The sequence below is a fragment of the Ixodes scapularis genome, unplaced genomic scaffold (genome assembly GCF_016920785.2).
Source record: "Ixodes scapularis isolate PalLabHiFi unplaced genomic scaffold, ASM1692078v2 PGA_scaffold3__209_contigs__length_174095766, whole genome shotgun sequence".
NCBI classification, from domain to species: domain Eukaryota; kingdom Metazoa; phylum Arthropoda; class Arachnida; order Ixodida; family Ixodidae; genus Ixodes; species Ixodes scapularis.
In genome coordinates this window covers 118,239,648-118,265,365 of record NW_024609868.1, presented here as the reverse complement: position 1 = coordinate 118,265,365, position 25,718 = coordinate 118,239,648, and the positions used below count along the sequence as shown (strand labels likewise).

Below are 25,718 nucleotides of genomic sequence, written 5' to 3'. Positions count from 1 at the left end.
TTAAGGTTGGCTATGACTCGAACCCGGAGGAGCTGCCTGTGAAGACGGTGACCACGAGGCGGAGAAAGCCTCGACCCGCACCGATTTGTGTTTCCGAACCCAGAAAACCAGACAAGCCGACCGGCTGACGCGGTTATGAGCCGGTACTTGATGCGGTTCTCTAGACGAGGTGAGCCCCTGACATGCGAGAGCGTCTATTTATGTCGGAAACCTGAAATTGTCGACACTTAACGTTCGAGACTTTGCCTCGCGTTGCAAGCAATATCAGGTAAAGAGGCTCCTAATCGACAGAGGTATAGATGTCCTCGCAATTCAGGAAACCAAAGTTGGAAGTGACGAAGAGACCGCATGCTTACTGGCTTCTTTGTTGCACTCTTTCGGAGTGTGCGTGTCGCGGGCAAATGGTATGTCCGGGGGTTGTATGTTGTTTTTACGAAAATCTTTGAACGCAGAAGTCCAATCAGTAATAGTCGACAATGTTGGTCGACTCGTCATTTGCGACTGTAGTATTTCCAATGTTGAATATCGTATCATAAATGTATACGCCCCAAACGACATTAACGAAAGGAAAGTGTTCTTTCAGAGCAATGACCAATATTTAGATTCTCAACGTAAAGTTGTCTTGTTAGGTGATTTTAACTGCGTTTGTGGCACACGGGACCGATCCAAAATTACAAGACAGAGCGACAGTAGTGCAATTATTTTAAACGAGATGATTACGGAATACAGTTTGCAGGATGTCGCGACGTACCAAAGAACCAACGATTGTTTATGGTACACACATTATCAGTCCTCGAGTCATGCCCGTCTTGATAGAGCTTACGTGTCAATTGAACTTTTAACCGGATACGAAGACTATAATGTACTGCCGGTATTTTTTTCTGATCATGCGCTCGTTTCTTTTATTGTTGGTGGTTTCAAAGAAAAAACTCAGTTTCGTTGGGACCAGTGGAAAATGAATAATAACCTTCTTAAGGATGAAGTTTTTACTGAGACAGTAGATAAATTATTAAGTAAAATGCACCACATAGGGACGAGCGCCTGTGAAAAGTGGGAATGGTTTAAGCGCGAAGTTAAATTTAGTGCAATAGAACGGTCTAGCACGCTTGCTTACTGGAAAAAGACCGAAGAAAAGTTGCTGCTTGATGACCTTCACCGACTATGCAGACTCGAAAATGAAAACCCAGGCATGCTTTCAGAACAGATTAAGACAGTAAAAAGTAAAATTGCTGACTTAGAGGTGGAGAAGTATAAAGGAGCCATCGTGCGGACCCGAGCCGCTAAATACATTCTAGGGGAGCAGCCCACCAAACGCGCATTAAGCGCCGAAGCTAAGCATGTAAAGGAAAAAAACATAGCCGAAATAGAATACGAAGGCTTACCAAGTAGTAAACCAGAAATTATAGAAAAATCATTTAGTGAATACTATAGTAATCTCTTCCAGCGACAGGAGCACGGCAGCGATGCGCAATTTGAAAAATACCTAGTAGTAATGCCCCGTCTCGAAGAAGAGATAACAGAAAAATTAAAAGAACCGATAAGCGTCACAGAGATCGAGAAGGCGATTGAAGACCTGGCAACAAAAAAAGCTCCAGGTCCTGACGGATTAACTGCGGCATTTTACAAAACATTTAAACACGATATTGCTGCGCGTCTGCACGATGTGATAACCGAGTCGAATGAGACAGAAAAGTTACCGCCTTCCTTTTTATATACCCATACTGTCCTTATTCCTAAAGTAGATGATGCACACAAATTAAGAAATGTGTTGAACTACAGACCCATTGCGTTAGGTAACGTCGACTATAAAGTATTAATGAAAGTTCTCGCCCGACGACTACAGAATGTTATTTGCGGCATAGTAGGGGATCACCAGACCTGTAGTATCCGAGGTAGATCTATTTCAACGAACGTGCACACTGCGAGAAGCGTATTAGAGTTGTGCGATGCTCAACTTGACCAGGTTGCCATCCTCCAGATTGATCTGGAGAAAGCGTTTGACCGAGTGCAACATACCGTCCTATATAAAGTTTTAGATCATGTACGAGTGGGCAAAGTCATAAGAAGATTTGTACAAATGGCATATACAGGATGTACAACACAGACTATAATTAACGGGAAAGCAACATCGAGAATTTCTGTGGATTCGTCAGTTAAACAGGGTTGCCCGCTATCACCTTTGTTGTTTAGTATTTATTTAGAGCCCTTTTGTCGAACTATAATAAATAACACCAGTATTAATGGGTTTTCGTTACAAAATATAGAGGTCAAACTCCAGTCCTATGCCGATGATGTCGCTATTTTTTGTAAAGATAAGGATAGCATCACCGCAGCAATCTGTGAAGTGAAGGCCTACTGCGAGCTTACGGGTTCAGCTGTCGATTGGCAAAAGTGCAGCAGCTTATGGCATAGAACATGGGCCACCAAACCCGACGTTTTTGAAAACATAAATTTCACGTCGACACCTCCAAAGTACTTAGGCGTTCCTCTACAACATTATAAGAGATCGTACATATACTGGTCATGAGTAGTGCAGAAAACGCGCGAGGAAGCTGGCAAATGGAGAGGATGGGATATGTCCATTTCTACGCGAGCTACCGTTTGTAATATTTTTCTAATCGCTAAATTTTGGTATGTGCATCAAGTGCTGGCGTGTGCTAGAGTGAATATTCAGAAGTTACGTCGTGTTTTTGCCGTTTTCATCTGGAGATCGGGATGGGAGAGAATGCGTCGCGACAATTTGTTTCGTCGCGTCAGTAAGGGAGGGCTATCGTTATCTCACGTGTTCGTTAGGCAGACTGTATCCCGTTTTATGTTTCTTAGAGAACAAACCAACCTTTTTCTTCGGACAATAATTCAAATGACACTTGCAGATGAAATCCCTTTCTTTGTTGTATCTTCATGTAGACCCGAGCAGGGGAAACTCAGCAGTTTTCTTCGAGAAGTGGTCGAAGCGTGTCGTTTTTTTGTCTGTGCGTTTTCTCTTCAATACTTGTCGATTGTGACACGCAAGCGCTTAACTCGTGACCTTATTGAAAGTGTTTTTCCTGAACCGTTGTATCGTTCCATGTTTCATGCAGGCCCAGATCGTAACGTGTTATCTAGAGTTAAAAAGATGACCATTGCGCCTTCTATTAAAACATTTTTTTTTCCAGTTACATACCAATACACTCCCTGTCAAAACTTGGCTTGAGGGGAAAAAAGTTTACGTACCGTGGGGCGTTGATTGTTTTTTGTGCAAAAAACCTGAAACTATCGAAAATGTTTTTCTCGACTGCTGGGACGCTTTCCTTTTCTGGGACGTCCTCCAGCGAACTATCAAAAAAGACTTGCCTTTAACCCCATACGGCATTAGGTTTCTTCCTGTGAAGAAACAAGTTGAAATCCCTGTCGATCTAGTCATGCTCCTGGGCATGCATGCCATATGGAGAAGTAGAATGGCAGTGAGGCATGCCGACGTTGATGCCCGACCCGTACGCATGTATTTCATAGAATCCATTAGCAGACTAAAATCTGTATACGCCACTTTGGTTCGTCCGCCTGATTCGGTGTCAATCCTAGACGTACTGGAGACCTTGAAAGAATTTTAAATTTTACGACCGCGCATAAGTGATCTTCATGAAGTGAATGTAAATATGTGATCCTTTTTTATTGTACATGTCCGAACCGGCAATAAGGAAAAGAAATGTTCAGTTGGCGCAGGGGTACAACATCGCGCTACTGACCAAGTGGTCGAAGGTTCAATCCTCAGAGGAGCGGGTTTTCTTTTTCGTCAAGTTTTTTTTTTTTTTTTTTAATTTTTATTTACCAAAACACACATAAACAAACCTAGACCGATGAAAGGAAAATTAAAGTCCTGATTATTCACCGAGACGTTTTCCTCCTTCTCCAGGCAGACGGGAGAAAGCTTTCGCCCTCCCGACTCATCTTCTTTCGGTTTCGTTTTTCGAGCACATCGCGCACGTTATTTAATAAATTAATGTTGAGTTGATTGAGCTTCAGCGGCAGGGAAGGCCGCCTGTAATTCCGTCTTCTAGTCCAAACGTGCAGAACATTTCGGTTGCATTGACGTTTTTACCACTAATTTTATCAAACGAGCTAACGAAGCCGCTAGAAACAGCGAAGCTCCGGAGCAGTGCCAGCAGCGCTACATACACTGGGTAAGACGCTCGTCTCCGATTTGCGGGACACACGCGGAACTACAGCAGCGAAACCACGAGGAGCTGTGTCGACGTTTTCGACGTTATGGAAATCGCGGGAACTGCGTCCAAGGCAGGCAGGTTTTCCTGCCGGCTGCCTGGGTGCCTTCCGTGCTGAGTTCGGTTCTGTTGTCCCGTGCCAAGTGCCAACCGGCATTCAACGTGATTCTGTAATTCTGCGTGTCAGCAACATCGTCAACGTGATTCTGTATTTCTGCGTGTCAGCGACATCGTGATGGCAGTGTTGTGGGTTGTGAACAGAAGACTGGAATTATCGCCGATGTGACCGTGCGTTCGCGTATCAGTGGTGTAACAACAAGATGAGATAACGTAAGCTGTCGGACATTGATGCCGCTGGTCGGGCCGTGATCGGAGGGGGCGGGGTGTCGCAGGATGACATTCGGCTTTACATTAAAGAGTTTAAAACCACTTGAGGGATTAGGTGCAGTCGATCGACGAGCGGATAGTCATGTTGGAACGCTGGTCTGAACGGTAAGCTCCTATCGTACAGTGGCCAATGTGACTGTCGGTCCCCGAGAGCGATTGCGCTCTGGAGAAAAGACTGAACAGTACGAAAGTACCGTATTTTCCGGGCTATAGTCCGCGGACTATACATGTTTAAAAGTTGAAATTTCTGGCTGTGCGGACTATCTACGCATGCGGATTATACAGGAATTATGTTTTTCAATATCGTTGATTATGACGAGACGGGACGGAATTTGTGAATAAAAGAGTATGTTATTGATAATTTATGTATATTATAGACTTTTTTTGTGAGCTAAGAAAACATACGTATGTCCAGGTGTGCCGCGTATGAGAAGAATTTCGTGTCGACTTAGCACCAGGTGCGGACTATGCACTGGGAAATGCACTGGGTGCGGACTATGCAGCGGGTGCGGACTATCTGAGCAAAAACTTTCATTTTTCACCCCAAATTTGCCTCTGCGGACTATACCCCGGGTGCGGACTATAGTCCGGAAAATACGGTATGACGGAAAGTACGTATATTTACAATGGAAGTTTAGCATAAAAAAAAGGTAAAATCGAAAACCAAAAACAAAAAACGCTATCCTTTATTTTACTGTTTAAATATATTACGGTTCCTGTAGAAACTGCCCTCCAAGTGGCGCGCTGGGATGAGCGCTAGACGCTTTCGAGCTCGCAACGGCGTAGCTCGGTACACTTAACAGTTGCCGCAAGTCGCGGCTTTGACTGCATTCAAGTTGATCGAAAAGCGATTTCTCTGCCCGTGAAGCATCACTTCCAGCTGAGTGAATATCCGCTCTACAAAGATTAATTCAAGACGGCAATTGCAGCCGTGCGCGAACAGCACAAATAGAAAAACAAACACTACAATATAAATACTGGCTACGAAGGGCCGTGCGGGAAAACAAACTCATGGCTTCGAACCACATTGGAGCGGCTCGATTTATTGGCTTTCAAATAATTACGGCATGATCAAGCGTTTTCGTTTTAATAAGAGATTCATCCCCTGAGTCATTAAAAGTAGTCTCAGATGTATGACATTGCTGGAAAAAAATGAACATGTTCGGAATATTTTTTATTGCTTAGGGAGTCACCGAAAAATTCCGTACGTTCAAAACGACCAGTATAAAAGAAGGAAACGCAGGGCTCGGGAGTAGTGATTGGGGTAGTGTGCTGTAGTGTTGATGTCTGTATGTGCGATGCCTTCATATGCGCTCAATATATGTTCACCTGATGCTTGTAGTGTCCGTAACGTGTCTATATGTGTTAGAGATTCCCGAAGAAAAGAAAGCGCAATTGTGGCGTAAGAAAATAAAAGCTTTTTTTGTAAAACATGAATTGGGTGGTACCTAGCGCCACCTAGCCTAGCTACTCGCGATTACTCTGCTTGACCCTGCCATCTGGTGGCAAGCGATTTAACATCCTTTTACGCTACGCGGCTACGCCATAATTTCGTGTTACCGTGCTGAGATAAGCCAAGAGGTTGCTTCGGATTTGCTTTTTTTTTAGAGCGGCTTTTGGTCTTGCGGGCCAATGGTTTTCACTCCTCCGTGATGTGCGGTTGACGCAACGGTTGACGAAGGAATTGTGGCTCGAGGAATAGCGAAGGTAAGACATAAAGTGCGCGAACTGGGTGCCGGTTGTCTCCGTTGAACATCGCAGTGCAGACGATGAGAAGACCGAGTGACTGCATGCATTCGAAACGTAACTTTCTTTAACTGCAGGGGTAAAGAAACTTCGGAAATAAATACAGCTCGCGGAAAGCTCTTGTTACGTTTTTATTTGGTGCTCCTCTCGCTTCGTACAATAGACTTAATGTTCTCGTTAAGCCTTATCGAGCTCGATTTGCTCGATTCGTGGCCGCCATGAGATGCAGTCGACGGAGGAACTTTTGCTCCCCTGCTTAAGGGACGAAAGTTTCTCCCTTTCTGAAAGAACATATGTTTCAAGAGCGTTCCTCCCTTTAGGGAGGACTATACTGACCCTTTTTTCTAAGAGTGTACCGTGACTGTTCCTGCAACCCGAGCGATATCCCCAAGAGGTGACAACCGACGCCACTGCTGGCCTCATGTAAACAACACTGTTTCCATGGTGGTACAGAGGGCCATTTGGCACGCAGCTGTTATGCCAGGCCTGACAACAACAATGAATGAAACATCCTTATACGTGTGCTTTAATCGATGACGTTTGGGGAACTGGTTGTTAACTCTGAACCCTGCGAAAGCACGTATCAACTAAATAGAGGTTGAGCAAGCAACGCCACTTATCACGCTCAGAAAACAAAATCGCAGGATGTACATTTTTTAAATGGTTTAGATTCGTAGTCGTTTGTGGTTATCATCAGCTTTTATAAGTAAGCGGAATTACCTAATACATAGAAATCTGCAATCACACTACAGCAGCGCAGTGCACATGCCTTAAATGACGGGGTTTTAAGTATCAAAGGCATCTGTCATTCGCAAATTGAGGTTGCAGGCGCCAAGACTGTACTCCCGGTATTAGTCATTTGTGGTATAACATAGTAGGGCATTCATAGAATTGACTATCTAATTAAATAAGGATTCCACTCTCACTTGCCCAGACAATGGCGCTGCTCTGTGACGCGTCATTTTTCTCGAACTTTAATGCAAATGTACGTCCCCCCCCCCCCAAAAAAAAAAAAGAAACAAACTTTGAAGCATGCCAAGGGCTACCTACACTTATCATGATGTGTGGCAAGTAACATTTTATAAGGCTATTCCTTTCAATAGCATTGGCTTCCAAATCACTGAAGAAGCGGACGTGGAAAATTCGAAAATAGCTGTAGGTCTCGATAATTTACAGAAAAATATTTTTTTGACAGGGAAATTCCAACTAATTGCAAAGCAACATTACAAAATGTTTTCGAGGAGCTGACTTTGCCCACCTTATGAAAAAATAAGAACATTCAGGGCGTTTGCTTTCAACTCGGTCAAAATTGTTTTCAGAACCGAGGTGAGGGTTAGACGCGTGCCACCTCCACCGTGTATTTATCAGGCTCAACAGACATTCGGTAAAGGGATAATCTTCTTGTTAAGTTGGCTAACTGAGAAATAATTGTTCAACAGCCGTTTAAATATTGTTTTAGGCCTGACGCTAGAATTACAATAATGACAACAATTACTATTTAATTTTGAACCAATTTAATAATAGGTAAAAAGATAATCGGTTATAAGATACGAATTCGCAATTTTTGCCCAATTTGTATTGTGCTCTCGAAAACAGCGACACAAGCCACAACGATGCTCGAAAGAACGATGTACTCGTTTCAATCATGTTGTCACTAGAAAGTTTTAGCATTGTGTATAAAAACACGAGCGCTGTGTGTTTGCGTTAGCGTCAGCGTTGCGTGCTGGACGCAGCCGATGCTCGTCTTCGCCGTGCGCCAATCCCAGACAGCAGCTTGGGCTCCGCGCACGAACTTACAACACAGAACGCTAACGCAAACGTAACGTGCTTACATCCAGCCGTATACGCGACACTAAAACTCACAACTGTATCAGCAGCGTTCATTTGGTGAGTGCGCCGACAACACAGCTGATGAAAACAAATGAGCCCTTTTGCTTCAAAATGTGTTGCCTTTTTTTTAGTTCTTAATTTATTTTTACATGACTGTGTGCACCCCAGATTGTTAACTTTTGAATTTTTTATTGCATTTCTTGTAATGACAGCCTCGAATAAAACGAGTGCAGAGTTTCTCCCACTAAAACGTCCTTGATACTTCGGTCTTGACATATTTTTGTGACAAACGCTAAAAAATCGTCTGAACGTTTCCTTCTAAATATTTCTTTTAAAATTCTCCTCAGCCTCCTGTTTATTTTGAAAATTAACATCAACATGAACTTGTATTTATTTCACCACTTTTTTACCAAGGACACCAGACAAAAAGACATAAATAGAAAGCTTTTCTTCTGGTGTCCTCGGCGCAACCTTCGTTGTCCTCTGCACCGGACAAAAAGCTTTCAATCCAAGGTTTTTACCCAGGTGCTTCGACAGAATCATAATATTAAAAGAAATGTCGCAGGCAGTGCTCACTTTTTGCCCATTAACTTCAGATTCCTCAAGTTGCACGAGGTCTACGAATCACTGGGTTCAACGTAAAAATCTCTTGCACATCTCTGCGACAAATTGTTGGTGCAAAAAAAAAGTGTGTACTATAACAAACAAGAATTTACAACATTATGTCTTTTAAATTGACGTTATAGAAGGCCATCCCCAGCTCCACGCGCTCCATATGAAGATATATGAAACTTTACTTGAGGGCTTCATAATAGTCACCTCCCCTGAAGAAATTGTAAGGCTGGGGAAATAATGTAGAGTTGATTGGAGCATGCACAGAACAGTGCAGCCTATCATATTGCCTTCTGTCTCACTGGTGTCAATATAAGTTAAAATGAACACACAAACTCCCAATAGACTTTAATAGACCAATATTACTAAGCGTTTCATGCATTTGTGACGCCGCCGTGAATGTGGTTCACGGGGGACAGGCGCGCGTGCAAGAGATTGCTCGTGCCGTCTCGTGCTCGGCTCGCGCAGAGCTCCAGAGGGGTTGTCGCGCGTGCAGAAAGACTACCGTTCTCATGACCCATGCGGGCAGCGGCGGCGCAACAAAACTAAATGGTGAGATTGGTCTATTCGAGGCATGCAATTTTTTTGCTGGCAGGGCACATTTTGCAATAAGAAAACGCTTATGTCACGTAAGACACTTACCACATAGTTCAATATCTTCATCCATCTCGTCACTTGCATCACAGTCAGGATATCCATCGCAGACGACGTTACTTGGCCAGAATAGGTTGTCATCATGTGGACAATGGTAGATATTTTCGTCATATTGAAATTGTTCTGAAAGCGGGACAATGTTAGCTGTTACATAATTTTAAAACAGAACGTAAAAGCGCACGTGAGCTAGTGTATACTGAAAATTTTGAGGCAACCTTAGACTGAGGATTTCGAAAGGTTTCACCAAGAGATGAGGAGGAGAACGTCTCAATACATTCTCTCTCTCTTCTCTTGGGGTCACCTTCGGAATTCCTCAGTCTCAAAATCTTCAAAATGCATTTTAATTGATTTTGTTTTTTTGCCTCATCTTCAAACACATCTTTTACTCCAGAATTCAAAAATAAACTCAGAGGCAAGTAAAGTAATATCAAGTAGATTTTTATAAATTATATTATACAGAAACGGAGAGCCAGCGAAGTCCATACTGAGTTGGCTAAATTTACTATCTACCCCATGAAGCCTAAACCATGAATCGCGTCATCATGTCTGATATGTAGAGCTACTTCACGCAGTCTAAACGCTTGAGTTGAATTTGATTTTCATTCCACAAATAAGCACAGCGTACTGTTCAACATCTACTCACTAGCACTGCATAACAAAAGTATTAGGCCGGTACCAATGTCAACTTCTCCTGCAGCATTGCCGAGCACCTGATTGTATACACCGTCAGTTGCCCACATCTCAACTAACATCTTGTCAAACCAAAATGCAGATAACGGCGGCTACAACCGTTAGGGATTTTCGTTTTGTTATTGCTACTAAAAATCTAGATATTGTTTTTTTTCAATTTATAAAAATCAATACGCAAGAATGCACACTAGGGAGTGCAATCGCACACTACACTACGTCTTCAAGCTGGACCAGGAACCCTGGTTCAGCTTCGTGAATATAGGCACTGGAAACCGATCATCAGGCGCTCTTGAATTTTGTGCTCAGGAAACATTATATTGATTTTGTTTTGCTGCAGGGCGACCAGATTAGCGGTTGTAACGTTCCGTTCAATTTAAGCGACATCAAGGAGTTTTGGGTGATACTAGAATGTTTCCAGCAGGAATGGGCAGTATCGCGATACAAATGTATCGCGATAGTATTTTAGAAATACATTTCGTATCTGTATTTCTGTATCGCGATACATTTTTTAACCAGTATCTGTATTCCTGTATCGAAATACATTTGGAATGTTCCTTTGTATCGCGATACAATCACGATGAAATGTATTTCGTTACATTTCTTGAGAAATACTCCCCCCCCTCCGCTCCGAAAAAAAAAAAGCAAGTCCGAACGCATTTTTTTTTTATTATTACTTCTGAGGGCATCAGAGTCAAGGAGATTGTTACTATGCTGACCAAGGTTCCTTTTGATTCTGCAAACTATTTTTCTATGCGTCCTCTTCTCTCCTCTGAGAAGTGTCGCATAGTCGGGGACTCGAACCAGGTGGCGCGCCAAGAGTGGAGTCAGAGCATCTTCTGCCGCAGGCCCTTAGGTAGGGATTTATTGAGTCATTGTTTGCTGGCATCCAATGCCCGCTGCTAACCGTCTCCCTCTCCTTAGCATACAGAGTACACCCAGCCGGCAAAGCTCAGTCACATTCCGTTGCAGCACGAGCCTGGTGGTGGTTAACTTGAAATAGTAGGAAGGCTCACGCTGTGAAGTTCACACATATTCGAACTCATCTGCGGCTGCGCCCGTAACATTGCACGATCCAAGGGTACGTCATTAGCGAACGTGCACGTGACCCGCTGCTCTGGTGATCCGAAACCCAGAACGAGGCCAGAAGTGGCCTCGCTGTGCCATCCCAGACTACGTACTCCCGCGACTCGTCTCGAGACCGCTGTTTCTCGGACAGCTCGCACCTGTGCCGGCAATATCAGCTCGCAATCCACGAGGTATCTGTTTGGATAATGCTAGGCAAAACTTGAGAACTGCAATCCGTGCGTCAGTGGCGGAGGGTCGGTAGTAAGGACCTTCAGAACAGGGATGCTACCGTATCGTTTTTTCAACCTTAAAGGGGGACCAGCAGAAATATTCTTCCGCCTGGCGGAAAGTCCTCCTCGCCCTCTTTCTTTCTTGTATTGTAGCACGGTGAGGCGAGGGGAAAGGTCCCCTTTTGCGCCGGCTTCTTCTCAGAGGATAAGCCGAGAAAATCCCCATTCTGAGCGACGGGTGATGGGTGCGGCAGCAGCGACCTCGTGACTTACAGATAGCTTCAGCTCCTATCGCCTAATCTGCCCCATTTTTCGGCGCTCACCAAGCCTAGCCCCTCGGGTGTAGGTTTTACGGAGCTGCAAGGCTGCGCCCTCGCAGTCACCGAATATCAGCTGTCGATGGTCTTTGGTTTAGCCCGTGGCAAAGTAAACGCATACTTGAGAGCTGCGATCCATCCCCGCACCCATTGAAGGAACGTTTCATAGATATTTTCGGTTGATCAAGGAGCTCGAAACATATGCGCGAGAAGTGGTGACTTGAATATCTAAGGATGACTTACATCTTCACAAAACATTCCATCTTCAAAAAGAAAACGGCTTATCACGCTCAAACCTGCCTCAAATTGGGATCGATGGAAAAGAAAACGATGTACCAGGCGCGCGCATCTTCTAGAAGGTATCTGTTTTCTAGCAGCGAGCACAAATATTGTGTGCGTAACTCACACTATATGATGGCCGACGAATGTAGGCGACATTTATATTTACGCATCCCAGCAACCACATGAGGTGAGAAGGCAGCAATGGTGTGTGTCCATACTAAAACGTTTTAGTGGATCGTCTTTAGCTCTTGGATAACCGCACCCTACAACAATATATAAGCTATAACCTTTCTGTGAGCCTTCTTGATCGAGTGCGGCTATCGAAGCGTCTGGTGTTGTAGTTCAACGTTGCTTAAATCGGTGCTATAGCACGTGCAGCCACTTTAAAGTATTTTTGAGGCATTCAAAATTAAAAAAAAAAAATCAAATGTAGCCGATTTTTTTAACATAATACGCGTTTGTAATTTGTCTTTGCAAACAGATATTAGGTATACTACCACACAGTTAGCACGGACAAACTATTGCCGGTCTTTCTGATTTTGTTTTTTTAGAAATAAATGATATTTAGAAGACTGTCAATGCAACTATCCAACCTAAGTGGCAGAGCTCAGTGCTAGACAATACATGTTGCTGGGCAGAAATAGTAAAAAGCGCCGATGTCGCGTTCGGGCTAAAAGTGCCACGTAATGCACGCGTACCGCTACAAGTGCGTCCGGACATTTCATCGAACGCCGTTTCATCGAATGCCGTTTCATCGAACACCGTTTCATCGAACGCCGTTTCCTCGAACGCCGTTTCATAGAAGCCGTTTCATAGAAGCCGTTTCATAGAAGCCGTTTCATCGAACGCCGTCTCATTGAACAACGTTACAGTCTGTAATATTTTGGAATTTACTTTAATTTTTATACACAACTTCATCTAATTCTCTCTTTTTTTTGTCTGTTTTTATATCACTGGGTGCAGTGGCGAGATAAGTTCCATCGTGAACATATCCTGCTTCGAAAAGGAAGCCTCTATGAAACAATGACCCCTCTCCAAGTCACATGAAACAATTAAAAATGAGGCAAAAACAGAAAGCACAGACGCTTAAAAGTGTTTTAAGTCTCTGTCCTTTATTTGCAGCGTCCTGGTTTCAGTCGTGTATGTACATGAGTAAAGCTTTTCAGTAAGTCGCATACCGAATTATTTTTATTTCTTTTTATGCCAATTGCTTTTATTTTTAGTAATTTGACACCACCTTCAAAACAATTTCACAAGTGACTACCTTAGTCTTAACAAATGAGAGGTGGAACAACTATAAAGCACTGTTATGCCCCAAAACTCTGTACAGTGCCATAACAGAGAAATTCGATGAAACGGCCCTTGGCGATTCGATGAAACGGCGCTCGATGAAACGGCGTTCGATGAAGTGTCTGTTCATTCGATGAAACGGCTTTCGATGGAATGGCGAAAAAGTGAGGTTCAGGCTTGGTCGGTGATCGCTACTGTTACACTCGTACGCTTTTTCAGTTCTATCTCGCATAAATAAGCTTCTTGCTCAAATAAACAGGGGCATCTGACTTTTCGCTCATCTTGGCCTTTAGCGCGACTTTTAACAAGTTCTAAAACAGACAAAGCAAAAGTGATTTAATTAGCTCAGGATTATAGGTTGAGCCAAATATTTACAAAGTTCGAGGTTCCCTGAGTCGTCTTTTGTATTCAATTCCCCCTTCCCTCACCACCACTTCCTTCCTCTAAATAAACAACGTAGATTATTTTATGAACCACCAGTAATAGAGCGTACTCGCAAAACGTCTATTTAGCGTAAGAAAGCGTAAGAAAGGCCTTGTTTAAATGTTCGAGCAATGAACTGGTTTTCTTACTGTGCGTGACACAGCTAGCACGAAACACAATATTGACATTTTTAAGCAAGGGCCATGCAGAATTTAGTATATAAGAACAAATTGATGCCTCGTAAGCTGGTGCCCAACGGAAGCACTCTTTACCGAATTGCTTGTTTAAAAATAACAACTTTTCAAACATAAAAATAAAACAAAATAACGCCACTTTTTTGGGGGCCACTAAATATACTGATTTACTATGTTAGCGTTGATTGTGCAGCGGTATGCGTACATTACGCGACACTGTTAGCGCAAACACGACATCGGCGCTTTTTGCTATTTTCCCCAGCAATGTATCAACTCAAACTAAAATCTACTGCTTAGGTTGGATACTCGCATTAACAGTCTCCTCAACATCATTCACTTCTAACAAGAAAAAAAAGTTGTAAACACCGGCGATAGTTTGTTTGTGCTAACTGCGTGGCGTAGGGTACCTAAAAAGTGTTTTACAATGTTAAATACAATTTTGTGTCACGTTAAAAAAAGTTGTCTGCTTTTGCTTTAGTTTCTTTGAGACAACACAAATACTTCGAAGTGGTGGCCCGTGCTATGGTACCGATACAAGCAACGTTGAACCATAAAGGCCTGTTCACACATGTAGCGCAGCGCTACAAGCGGAGCGCTGACCTCGCGCTAAGCGCGTGCTGACGGGAGCGTTCACCAGCTTCGTGTCGCACCGTCAATACCGTTGTTCATGGCAGACAATAGACCGTTCCATTAGGGTCATAGCAGAGAGGGTAAAAGAGAAAAAAAATGCACTCCCCCTCTCACCCCGATTTCGTCTCCTCCGCCGAGTGGGCTGTAGCTAGCGTCCGGCTGGCGTGCAAACTCTGTTTAAAATCGCGTCATTTTGGAACTTTCAAGCGCAGATGCGCAGATTTTGGTATGCCAGCGTCGCGTAATGCTATGATAGATAAAAAGACTCACAGGGTTCAATTGCGCTGTTACCTGCTTGCAAATAAAAAACAAAAAAAAATGGAGAAAACTGTGTCAGATTGGCCGGTCTCTTTGGCGAAAAGTAAATCCGGTTGCTGTACCTTTTTTACTATAGAAAGTTCGTACTGGTGTAGGCCTCTAGCGACCATGAGTTGAAGTCTGAAATAATAAATAAAACGTGCTCCCCTGCCGCAATACGCGCAGTAGTTGAGGGAATAGTACTGCCGGCTGACTCAACTGCTATTTAAGTAACGGAAAAAAAGATATGCTAGTTGATCATTTAGCGAAATAGAACAACAGAGAGCTATAGGCTGATTTTGGAGTAGCCACAACTATTCTAAGAACGCGAACCACTTCAGAACGGCAGCCACGAGCGAGAGTTCGGTGTTTCGTACTGCCCTCCGATACAGCCCAAAGATGGAGAACGGCAACCCCGGTTTGTCGTCTGCTAGCGGAGTCGGGCGCGTGCCCTCTCTCTCGTTTTACCCCGCCGAACTCGCTGAACTTCCCGGATGTGTGGAGAGGGCGCTGCGGTCGAACAAAATGGTGCCGCCCAGAGAGCGCTAAATGGAATGGTCTATAAGTAGCAGACGACACGTGAGAAGCGCTACATTAGCGCTTCGCTGCATGTGTGAACCGGCCTTAACACGACACGCTAGACTCGCCAAAAAGGGTTTTGATATTGTCTTTTCCGCTCCATAGCCGCACTCGATAAAGAATGTAAACAGCGAGTCTAGCTTACATTTCGTTGTGGGGTACGGACCGTACGGTTATCTAAGTGGCTAAAAGCGACACACTAAAACTTTCTCAAATTGACATCCACCCTTGATGCCCTCTCACCTCAGGTGGTTGTTGGGAATGTGTAAATATGAATTTTATACATTTTGCTGGCCATCATGTTCTGCGAGCTAGGCACACAACAGGGCATTTTAGTAAATCGTTTTCAAAGGCCTGCTGCCACTTCAGGCGCGCGCTTCAGAGAATGCATCGAAGTGGCAGCGCGAGCTCCCGCTAAATATAGCGTGGCCTCAAAACATAGTCTGCTAAAGTCCTTTAATAATTTGTGCTCGCTGCTAGAAAACAAAGACCTTCTAGAACATGCCCGCGCCTGGTACATCATTTTCTTTTCCATCGAGCGTAATAAGCCGGGTTTTTTTTTTTTTTTTGAAGATGGAATGTTTTGTGAAGATGTAAGTCATCCTTACATATTCAAGTCACCACTTCTCGCGCATGTGTTTTGAGCTCCTTGATAAACCGAAAATATCTATGAAACGTTCCTTCAGTGGGTGCGAGGATGCATCGCAGCTCTCAAGTATGCGTTTACTTTGCCACGGGCTAAACCAAAGACCTTCGACAGCTGAAATTCGGTGACTGCGCAGGCGCAGCCTTGCAGCTCCGTAAAACCTACACCCGAGGGGCTAGGCTTGGTGAGCGCCAAAAAATGGGGCAGATTACGCGATAGGAGCTGAAGCTACCTGTAGGTCACGAGGTCGCTGCTGCCGCACAAATCGCCCTTCGCTCAGAATGGGGATTTTCTCGGCTTATCCTCTCAGAAGAAGCCGGCGCAAAAGGGGACCTTTCCCCTCGCCTCGCCGTGCTACAATACAAGAAAGAAAGAGGGCGAGGAGGACTTTCCGCCAGGCGGAAGAATATTTCTGCTAATCCCCCTTTAACAGAAGATAAAACATGTCTTCCAAGATGCTTCAGGTGGTCCACTATTCTCAAAAATTCCAAATGACACTGTATGCACGAACTTTAACTAGGTAACCTACAACGAAAGTACGTATTGTCCTTTCATACAGCTGCGTGGTAAAGTTTATGCTCAAGGCCACACCTACAGATAAAGAATATTAATTCATTCCACCGTGACATCATGTGATCAATGTTGACAGGATTCCCTCGTAAGACAGACAGGATGTCATGGAAGGGACTGCGGTCAGCCCTTCATTGGACGTTTCTTTGGGCCCATTGAAAACTCCTTGTAGTCCGAAACCACTATCTTTAAGGCAAAGTGCCAAGCTTACAGGAAAGTAATTTCGGGATCAAAAACATCCACTTAAACTTCAAGCTTCATCTCAGTTGGCGTCTCAAAAAATTTGGAAAATGTATTCCAGTATCAGTATTTCTGTATTTGTATTTCTGCCCTCCCTAAGATGTATTCCTGTATTTGTATTTTCAAATGCTTTTTGCCTCTTTTTAAGATGTATTTCCGATACGTATCGCGATACATTTTTACAAATGTATCTTAGTATCAGTATTTTAGATACTATTTTAATGTATCCCAGTATTTGTATTTCCAAATACATTTTTGAGTATTTCTGCCCAACCCTGGTTTCCAGCTATTGGAACGATTAACATTTGAATTAAATTTACGCAGAACCATTTAACAGCATTTTTTACTTCTTGAGAGTACGCTTGTCCGCGGTTACTTGTCGTAGTAACTCTCACTCTCATCCCTACGAGGACCTTCCGCAATGTAGTCGAATGTAGGAGAACTCTGCTGGGTGAAGGACCTTGAGAGCTGACCCCTAGCCTTAATCAAATGTTCTTGCCGGTAGGGTTGTGTAAGTTATGCTGAATGACCAACATCACAGACGGCGAGGACGAGAAAGTTTTCTATCAAACTCTGAATACAAAAGAAAAAAAAAAAAAGAATACGACGCTCAGAATTATTTGCCATTAAAAGTCCTCATCATATAGAGATGGCCGTCATCAATTTTCTCGTAAACCAGTGTCTGGAGAAAACAGTTAAGAGAAATTCTGGTGCCGAAACTCGGTAGCTTCAAATTCAAGAACAACCGAGAGCACGGATCGGCTCAGAACCAAGTGGACGTCCCGGCGTTCATTAAATAAAAGAATCATAAATAAGATTAGCGCTGCGGTCTCATCGCCTAACCCGGATACGTCGTCACTATTAAGATTGTACGAGAGGCTCTAAAAGAACAACGCCGAGTTGAAACATTCGAATAGAAAAATATAAAAAAAATTATCCCAGATGCGGAATTCGAAGCCGAGTATGAAACGGTCAAGCAGTAGAAAGAGGATGTTACTCAGACACTACCTGTCCTGAAACACCACATCGAGAGGTTGACGACCGCTTCTACGACAGCTGACTCCAGTAAAAGTGGACAAGTGCCTCTTGCTCAAGGAGAGGAGCTAATGTTGCCTAATACTAGACCAAGTAAAACCAGACTACCAAAGTTACACATGACAACATTCGACTGGTCACTGACCAATCGGCAAGATTTTTGGACCAATATTCAGCGACAGAACAGAACAACAGAGGCCTCACTAAAATCGAAAGATTTCACTACATTTGGTCGTTTCTGACAGCATCAACTGCGTGTGCACTGTCTGGACTAATAGCCACCGAAAACGGTTACCTAGAGGCAATGGATATTCTAAAGCGACGTTTCGGTGACACCTATGTCATTTAATTGGAGCATATGAATAAGTTATGGAAAGTCTAGAAAAAAGCTTCTACAGACGATGTAAAAGAAATGAGAAAGAAGATTAGACGATTACATTCAGGTACATATCCGGTGATTAAGGATCCCAGATGCCAGTCCTCCGTCCTACGATTTAATGATTTGTGAAATAATGATCAAGACACTGCCGCGGGACCTAGTCCTGGAATATCACCGCAGAAGAAATTCTGTCGAGATAGCGTAACAGGTTACGACAGGAAATAAGCTTAAACGGATTCTAAGTTTCCTTTTAGTTGAACTGGACAGTCGGGAAAGAATTGGTTAGAACCATAATGCATCAACTACAACGATCCACTTAACAAGAGACTACCCATGAAACGAAAATATACCGTCTGCATCAGTGCTACAGAGCAACGTTGCAGCTCGAGACTGTTTTTTCTGAAACTTTCAAAAACACAGAACAGAGGAATGTCCGACGGATATTACAATAACACAAAAGAAGGAAAGACTGTCGACTGATTCGCGATGTTTCCAATGTACTATGAAGGGTCATCGTGCAAGAAATCACAGCAAAAGATTATAATGTGGTTCATGGAATAAAAGGCATGCTACCGTCATGTGCGACCCGGCCAGGCAGCGAAGAAATAACGGAAGCGATCAGTCGAAAACAAATGCTCCGCATACAAGATCAAGAAACCTGCACAAGGTCGCAGGACCAGAGATTCTTTTACAAACATTCCGTTCAGTCATTGCAGGGGATAACACCTTTGTTTACACACGAGGTGCAATGGTCTTTGGCAACCAGCGGTCATTTATCAAGGAAAATGTCTCCAGACGTTGTAATCTCAAAATTAAAAAAGAACAGTCATATAGAAATAAATAGTTTTGGGGCAAACAAGCCATGTAAACAGAGAAGAAGACTGATGGACATTGTGGGAGACGAGGGTGGAATACGACGGGGTTGAGGGCACATGGCTAGCGGTTGGCCAAAGAGACACGAGGTGGCGATGGACAGAGCGTGCTGCGCGAGGCTAGGGCCGGGCAGGAATGGCGGAGCCGGCCTTGACCATGGCGATCCCCGGAGTGGTCCACCAGCGAGGTTTGGAACAGGATCGGTGGGAACGGCGAGCCCTGGCCATACCGGCCTGGGCTATGACGATCATAGAGTGGTTCCGCAGCAAGACTCGTGCTGAGATAGCTCGGGACAGCTAGCGTATACGCAGCGCTGGCGAGGGAAAGACGATCCGCAAGCCTGGACACGGACTCCAACTGCGAGCTCTGAATGACAGTTGATAACCAGGGTTGGCGGGCCCGGAGTGTCGGCTCTCGAGGGCGAGCATCCGGGAAGCACGGTAAATCCATTTGCTGCCTTTTCATTGTGTTCTGTCACTTTTTGAGAGATGAGCGAAGTGCGGACCGATCGGGTGGCGATTATTGTATAAAGCGACCCCATACATAAAAATGGTGCACCCAAGGTGGGGCCCCGTCGGTATGCCTCTGCTTCTGTTCGTTTTCAGGGGGTCCCACGGTTTCGTTTAGTGGGTTATTCAATAACGCTGACGATGCCCGTTGAGACAAAGTTTTTTTTTTGAATTTTGAATTTTGGCGACTTGTCTCACAGCAGAGCTCATCGGGTGTCACCTTGAGTCGAGTGCCGAAAGAACTCGACCGATGAGGTTAGGACGCGCTCTCTCGAGCACCCTAGAATAGCGGTTGGGAAAAGGTGATGAAACTGGGGGAGTTACGAGGAGTGAGGGAAATATGTAAGTAAGTCGTCTTCGGAGGCAGAGAAGAGGCGCTGTATGTCCGCTGCAAGGCAAGATAGCGACTGCCAGGAGGTGAAACAGTCAGGACTTGTTGCAGATTTAGGACGCTGGAGGAGTGGACCAAAGATCGTGGCTTGGGGTGATGTAGTGAACAAGTAAGCGCTTGTCGAGACCCGGGGCGCAGATGAGTTTTCGTCAGCGGGTGTCAGAAAGATTGCGGGAATAGCAGCTGACACCAAGAACGCTGGTGGGCGAGTTTGTCAACGGGTGTCGGAAAGATTGCGGGAATAGCAGTTCACACCGGGAACGCTGGCGGATAAGTTTGTCAGTGGGTGTCGGAAAAAGTGCGGGGATGGCACTTGACAACGGGAACGCAAGCAGGCGAGTTAATTAGCACTACGATTCGTATCATTTGGGCCAAGACGGCTGGTAGCTTCGAATCATCCCAACAATCGACGACGAGCGGAGACACGACTCTCCCTTCAGGGTGGTTGTTCCAAAAGGAGGTGATTTATATGATGCTTTTTCGGCGTCACTCTGGCCGGTCATGACAGTGGCAGCACGACTTTTCATAGGTTATGTCGCGTCACGACATGGCGGGGATAAGGCGGGAGACATTTAGGTGGGCTTGTAGCTGTACAGTTTTCCTTGAGGCGTGAATGGTTCAAGCGGGTTGGCTCGATGAGCTGCCGACACCTCCGAGGGCTGGAGAGTGGCTAGACCCCATATGCACGTGGAAGGAACGGGACGCCGACGCTTACATCGAGTCGCAAAAGGTGTACGCAGCCATTGCGGAACGTGGGTATGGTAGGGCCATCCCACCGCGGGCCTTGGATTTGTTCGCTTGCGCAATAAATAGACTAGGTTTACACCATCGTTAAGTATTCCTCAAGGAAGCTCGCGCTTTGGGCAATGCAGCTAGAGGTTTTGCCGCATCGCTTGCTGCGAGGTGAGAAGGGCCCCCGAGGCAAAGACGCGAGAGTCGTGTCTTACTTCTAGGCTTACTCGGCGAGATACAAACGAGGACTCTGGCCCGGTTCACATCGCTGATTTGAAGGGATACTACCGTCGCAATGGGAAAAACGATTAACATGAGGTCGCGGTAGGACACAGGAAATCCTTTGTTTCTGGCGACCCAGAAGCGAGCTCCGAAATGCGGACTCTTCGAGTTAACCGCACGGTTTACGATCCCGTTAGCAAACAATTTTGCAGTAGATGCTATGACCACTGCCATAATCTGAGGCAGATTGTTTGCTCGTGGTGTGTTGTTTTAACACTTTGTTCTGCGCAGTATGGCTTCTTGGAAAGACGGCCCTAGACGGCGCGACCCAGGAAGTCCACCGGGAGGAAACACGGGCTTATCCATATTCCTAAGTGCTCAAGGTGGCTGACACTTGTTCGGCCTGACGAACGGTTCAAGCGGGCAGTTCTACACCCGCAGCGACCTCCAAGCGGAACGGGGCAAGTCCGTCCGCGTCGGAGCGACCAGCTTAGAGCAGTCCCCCAGCTGCATTGTTGTGAATGGGACAGTGAGCGACGGACAGGTCGACATTGTTTGCCGGCTTCGCTAGGAGTTAGCTGAGGCCGGCACCAAGAACTTACTGACGCAGAGGGTCCCACCACCACCTAAGCCGCTTTCGGACTCTACAACGTGGCCATTCCTTCGGGACTGTCGAAGTGAAGAGCGACCTGCAGCAGAACAGGCGTCTGCTACATCCACCACTGCTGCTGGGACACTGTCAGGGTCGCGACCGGCGGCAGCATGACGCTTCTATGACGTCATCAGGCGGAAATTAAGGGACCACTTTTTTTTTGAACGCGGTAAACACACAAGTCGGAGACGCGTTCCAGGCACCAGACCTTCAACACCAACAGCAGCCGCCTCTCCCGACGCCTTACACGGCCTCGACGAGAGCGTTCACCTGCCTCCCCAGTCCATCTCCGAAGTTCGGACCTTGAGGGGGGAGAGTGTGGGAGACGATAAAAGGGGGAGGAGAGTGTGGGAAGCGAGGGTGAAACACGACGGGGTCGAGGGCACGTGACAGGCGGTCGGCCGAAGAGACACGAGCTGGCGCCGGACAGATCGTGCTGCGCGAGGCCATGGCCGGGCAGGAACGCGGAGCCGGTCTGTGCCATGGCGATCCCCGAGCGGTTCAATAGCGAGGTTTGAAGCAGGACCGGTGGAAACGGCGAGCACAAGCCATACCGACCTGGGCTATGACAATCCCGGAGTGGTTCCTCAGCAAGACTCGGGCTGTGATAGCCCGGGACTGCTTGCCTTCGCAGCGTTGGTGTGAGAAGGACGAACCGCAGGCAAGGACTCGGACTCCTACTGAGAGCTCTCAATGACGGGCGACAACCAGGGTCGGCGGACCCGGAGTGCCTGCTCTCGAGGGTGTGCAACCAGGAAGTACAGTAAACCCATTCGCTGTCTTCTCGTTGTGTTGTGTCAGTCCTTGGGATTTGAGCGAAGTACAAACCGATCGGGCGGCGATTATTATAGAGCGACCCCACAAGCTGAAGTTTAGAAGCCAGTTTCATTAAGTCCAATACACTTTTGAAGCGGTTGAACGTCCTCACATCTGCAATAACATGTCAGAAATACCTTTTACATATCAATTTTTGAAACGGCTTCTAGAGGGGTGAAGAAAAACTTGCGGACTTGTATCTCTTTCCCGGAAAAAGTGAAACACCAGTTGTCTGGTTATGACTCGGAAATAAAAGCGATCGGTGACCGAGTGGCCTAGCGCACGTCAGCTCGGAGCACGTGGAGCGAAAGCTCGCGCTGCACAACCCAGGGGTCCTGGGTTCGATCTACACCCCTGTCCGTTTCTATCTGGATGAGCATCGCGCCGGCGTGCGGTCGTGAATCACTACTGCGTGGTGGGCGTTAAAGACCCCAGGCTAGTGATTGTACTGCAGTGACTAAACTGCGCTTCTACAGCTGGGATACAAGTCGCCGTTGAGGGAGACTAAGTTATAGGCTCCATGAACATACTCAGAACCCGAATTTTAAAATACTCGGAGCTGATCAACTATGGAAAGTTCTCAAGAAAGAGTTTGTCGAAACCCAAGATAAGGCACTATTTTCATCAACACTCGTCTGGGTTGAACATTTCAAGGACCGACAGACGCATCTTGCTCCATGATAAAAATGAGCAACGCCATGGTATGCGTCTTGGGTGCCGAAGTGTGCTCGGAAATAGGTCCAATCTAGGTTTTCTGGGACCTGGATCGCATTGGCATCTATCAATGAGAGGAGATAAACGCAACTACGTTAGACGAGTTTCGAGTAAATATTAGAAGACACGACGCAATGTATGAAGTGGACTTTTCTTGGAAACATGACAAAGGGCGCGTGCACAATAATCGAGATTTAGCGTGTGCAAGACTTAATAGATTGCTTAAAAATCTGCGTAGACACCCCTATTTGCTACAAACTTAAGACAACGGTATTGGAAGGTACACAACGGATGAACACGCAAAAGTTGCGATGACGAACGAGAGTCCAGAGACAGCTCACCGCTTTCATTACCTGCCACATCACGCAGTGATACAAGAACACTCACTCACAACTAATGTGCGTATTTTTTTTCAACGCAAGGTCAAGGTAGTCTCAATTCACATCTCGAAACTGGTCCGAACTTGACGAACGAGAGGCTTCAAGGATTGTTGCATTGCAGAATATACAAGGTAGCAATGACAACTGACATCCAGAAAGCCTTTCTGCAGATATCCATTAAAACTCAAGATCGAGATGTTGTTCGATTTTTTTGGTTTCACGAGACGCCGCGGACTGTAGGTGATCTACCTCCCATCGAAGGGTGGAGAATGACAAGGGTCCCAGTCAGTTGACTTCATGCCCTTTTCTACTTAACGCAACTTCACAACATCGCCTCAGGACCTCCAGTAAGTACAAAGAGACAGCGGCTCTCCTCGTAAAGTCGTTTTAGTGGATGGCCTGCTAACAAAAGCGCCGACTATCGAAGAGGCTGCGCGGATATTTACTGAAGGCTGTTGCATAATGCAAGGTGCGGGAATGAAGCTGAAAGATGGACATCTAATTGCAAGATTCTACAGTACATAATCCAACAAGAAACGGAAGAGCCTGACGCGAGACTGTCATGTCCCAAAGTTCTCAGAATAATCTGGGACGTCACTGAAGACGTTTTCCGATTTTAACTTGATCCACTTCTAAACTGTTTGAAAATCAGAGCGAACACGAAACGCTATCTCCTGCAGAGATCGACTCCATTTTTTGAATATATGGGGCGTCTTGCACCTTTCATCATACGTGTCAAAATATTGTTCCAGAATTTGTGGGAAGAAAAAAGTTGTTGGGATGAGACACTACCAACTTAAATTGGAGGTGAATGACACATTTGGTGCAATGAGGTGCAAGAGATAAGTACGGTAGCTGTACTACGCTTTATATTCAACTTGGTTAGTAGCGCGAAGTCAAACTATGAGGTTCATGTATTCACAGATGCCATCCACAAGCTTACGGCGCCGCTGTTTATCTGCACACATTGGACACTAATGCAAAGGCAGACTCCGGTGCTTGCTAGCAGAGAAACACTGATAGCAAGCACCGGAGTAGCACTGATCAGACGATTAACACTCCCTCGTTTATAACTAATAGGAGATCTTATCGGTAGCCGACTGATCCAGCATGTCAAAAAAAAAAAAAGCTTTCAAGACAAGGAGTCTACTTATTATTCGTGGACGAACTCTACGATAACATTGAAGTGGATCCAAGTATCAGACAGGCGATGGAACAGATTTGCGACCAACGGAGTGATGGAAATTTAAAAGAACACTGACTTGTCACGGTGGAACTTTTGCCCTGGCAAAAAGTGTCCAGCCGACCTACTTCACTCGAGTCATTTCAGCTACAAACCTTCACACAAATAAACTATGGTGAGATGGCCCTTCCTGACTCAGAAAATATTATTCAGAACGGCCCCATCATAAATCAAAATAGGATGTTAGCAAAAGCGCTGACGTAAAAGAGAGTATTGGTACACTTTTGTTACCACCCATTGCGCCGATAGAAGAACATGCTCTGAACTTAACCCACTGCAGTAGCCTTTAAATAATCTTACGGATTACAGCATGGATATTCCGCTTCACCAATAACTGCAAGAAATCCAGCATGAAGCAGCCAAAATTTTGTTAATAGCGGAAGACATCCTTCAAGTAGAAAGAAACTGGATAAAAATCGTACAACAACAGCAGCTTCTAGCTGAAATCCAAGCAATAAAAGAAATTCGAACTGTCAACAGAGGATCAAAGATCGAGGATCTACGACCGTTCCTCGATGAAGTTAGGATATTGACAGTTGGAAGTCGGTTACAACAGCATAACTCAACTGAGGATGTTTATCCTGTTATTTTGCCCAACGACCATAGGTTTACTGAATTAGTCGTGTCCAACACGCATAAACGGGTACTTCACGCTGTAGTTGGCAATAGATTGGCTTCAGTTAGAGAAAGAGTTTCGATAATACGTGGCCGACAACTAGTTGAGAAGGCACTACGTAAATACGCAACACGCAAACCATTTATATTGAAAGCAGCGTCTGCACCCTCAGCTCCTTTTCCAAAAGACCGTATCGAAAAAGCTGCAACCTTCGAGGTCACTGGACTAGACTTTGCCGAGTCATTGCACACTAAGAACCAGAGAAAAGGCAAGGT

At 45.3% G+C, this 25,718-nt stretch overlaps 1 protein-coding gene across 1 annotated transcript in view; it reads right to left on the bottom strand.

Annotated features, from left to right (window-relative positions):
- Nucleotides 1-25,718, bottom strand: part of LOC121837278 — a 50,518-nt gene that overhangs the window by 17,295 nt on the left and 7,505 nt on the right. Inside the window, exon 2 of the mRNA XM_042292862.1 lies at nt 9,417-9,551. Coding sequence (XP_042148796.1) covers nt 9,417-9,441 — 25 coding nt within the window. The 5' untranslated portion in view covers nt 9,442-9,551. The remainder of the gene's footprint in view (nt 1-9,416; nt 9,552-25,718) is intronic.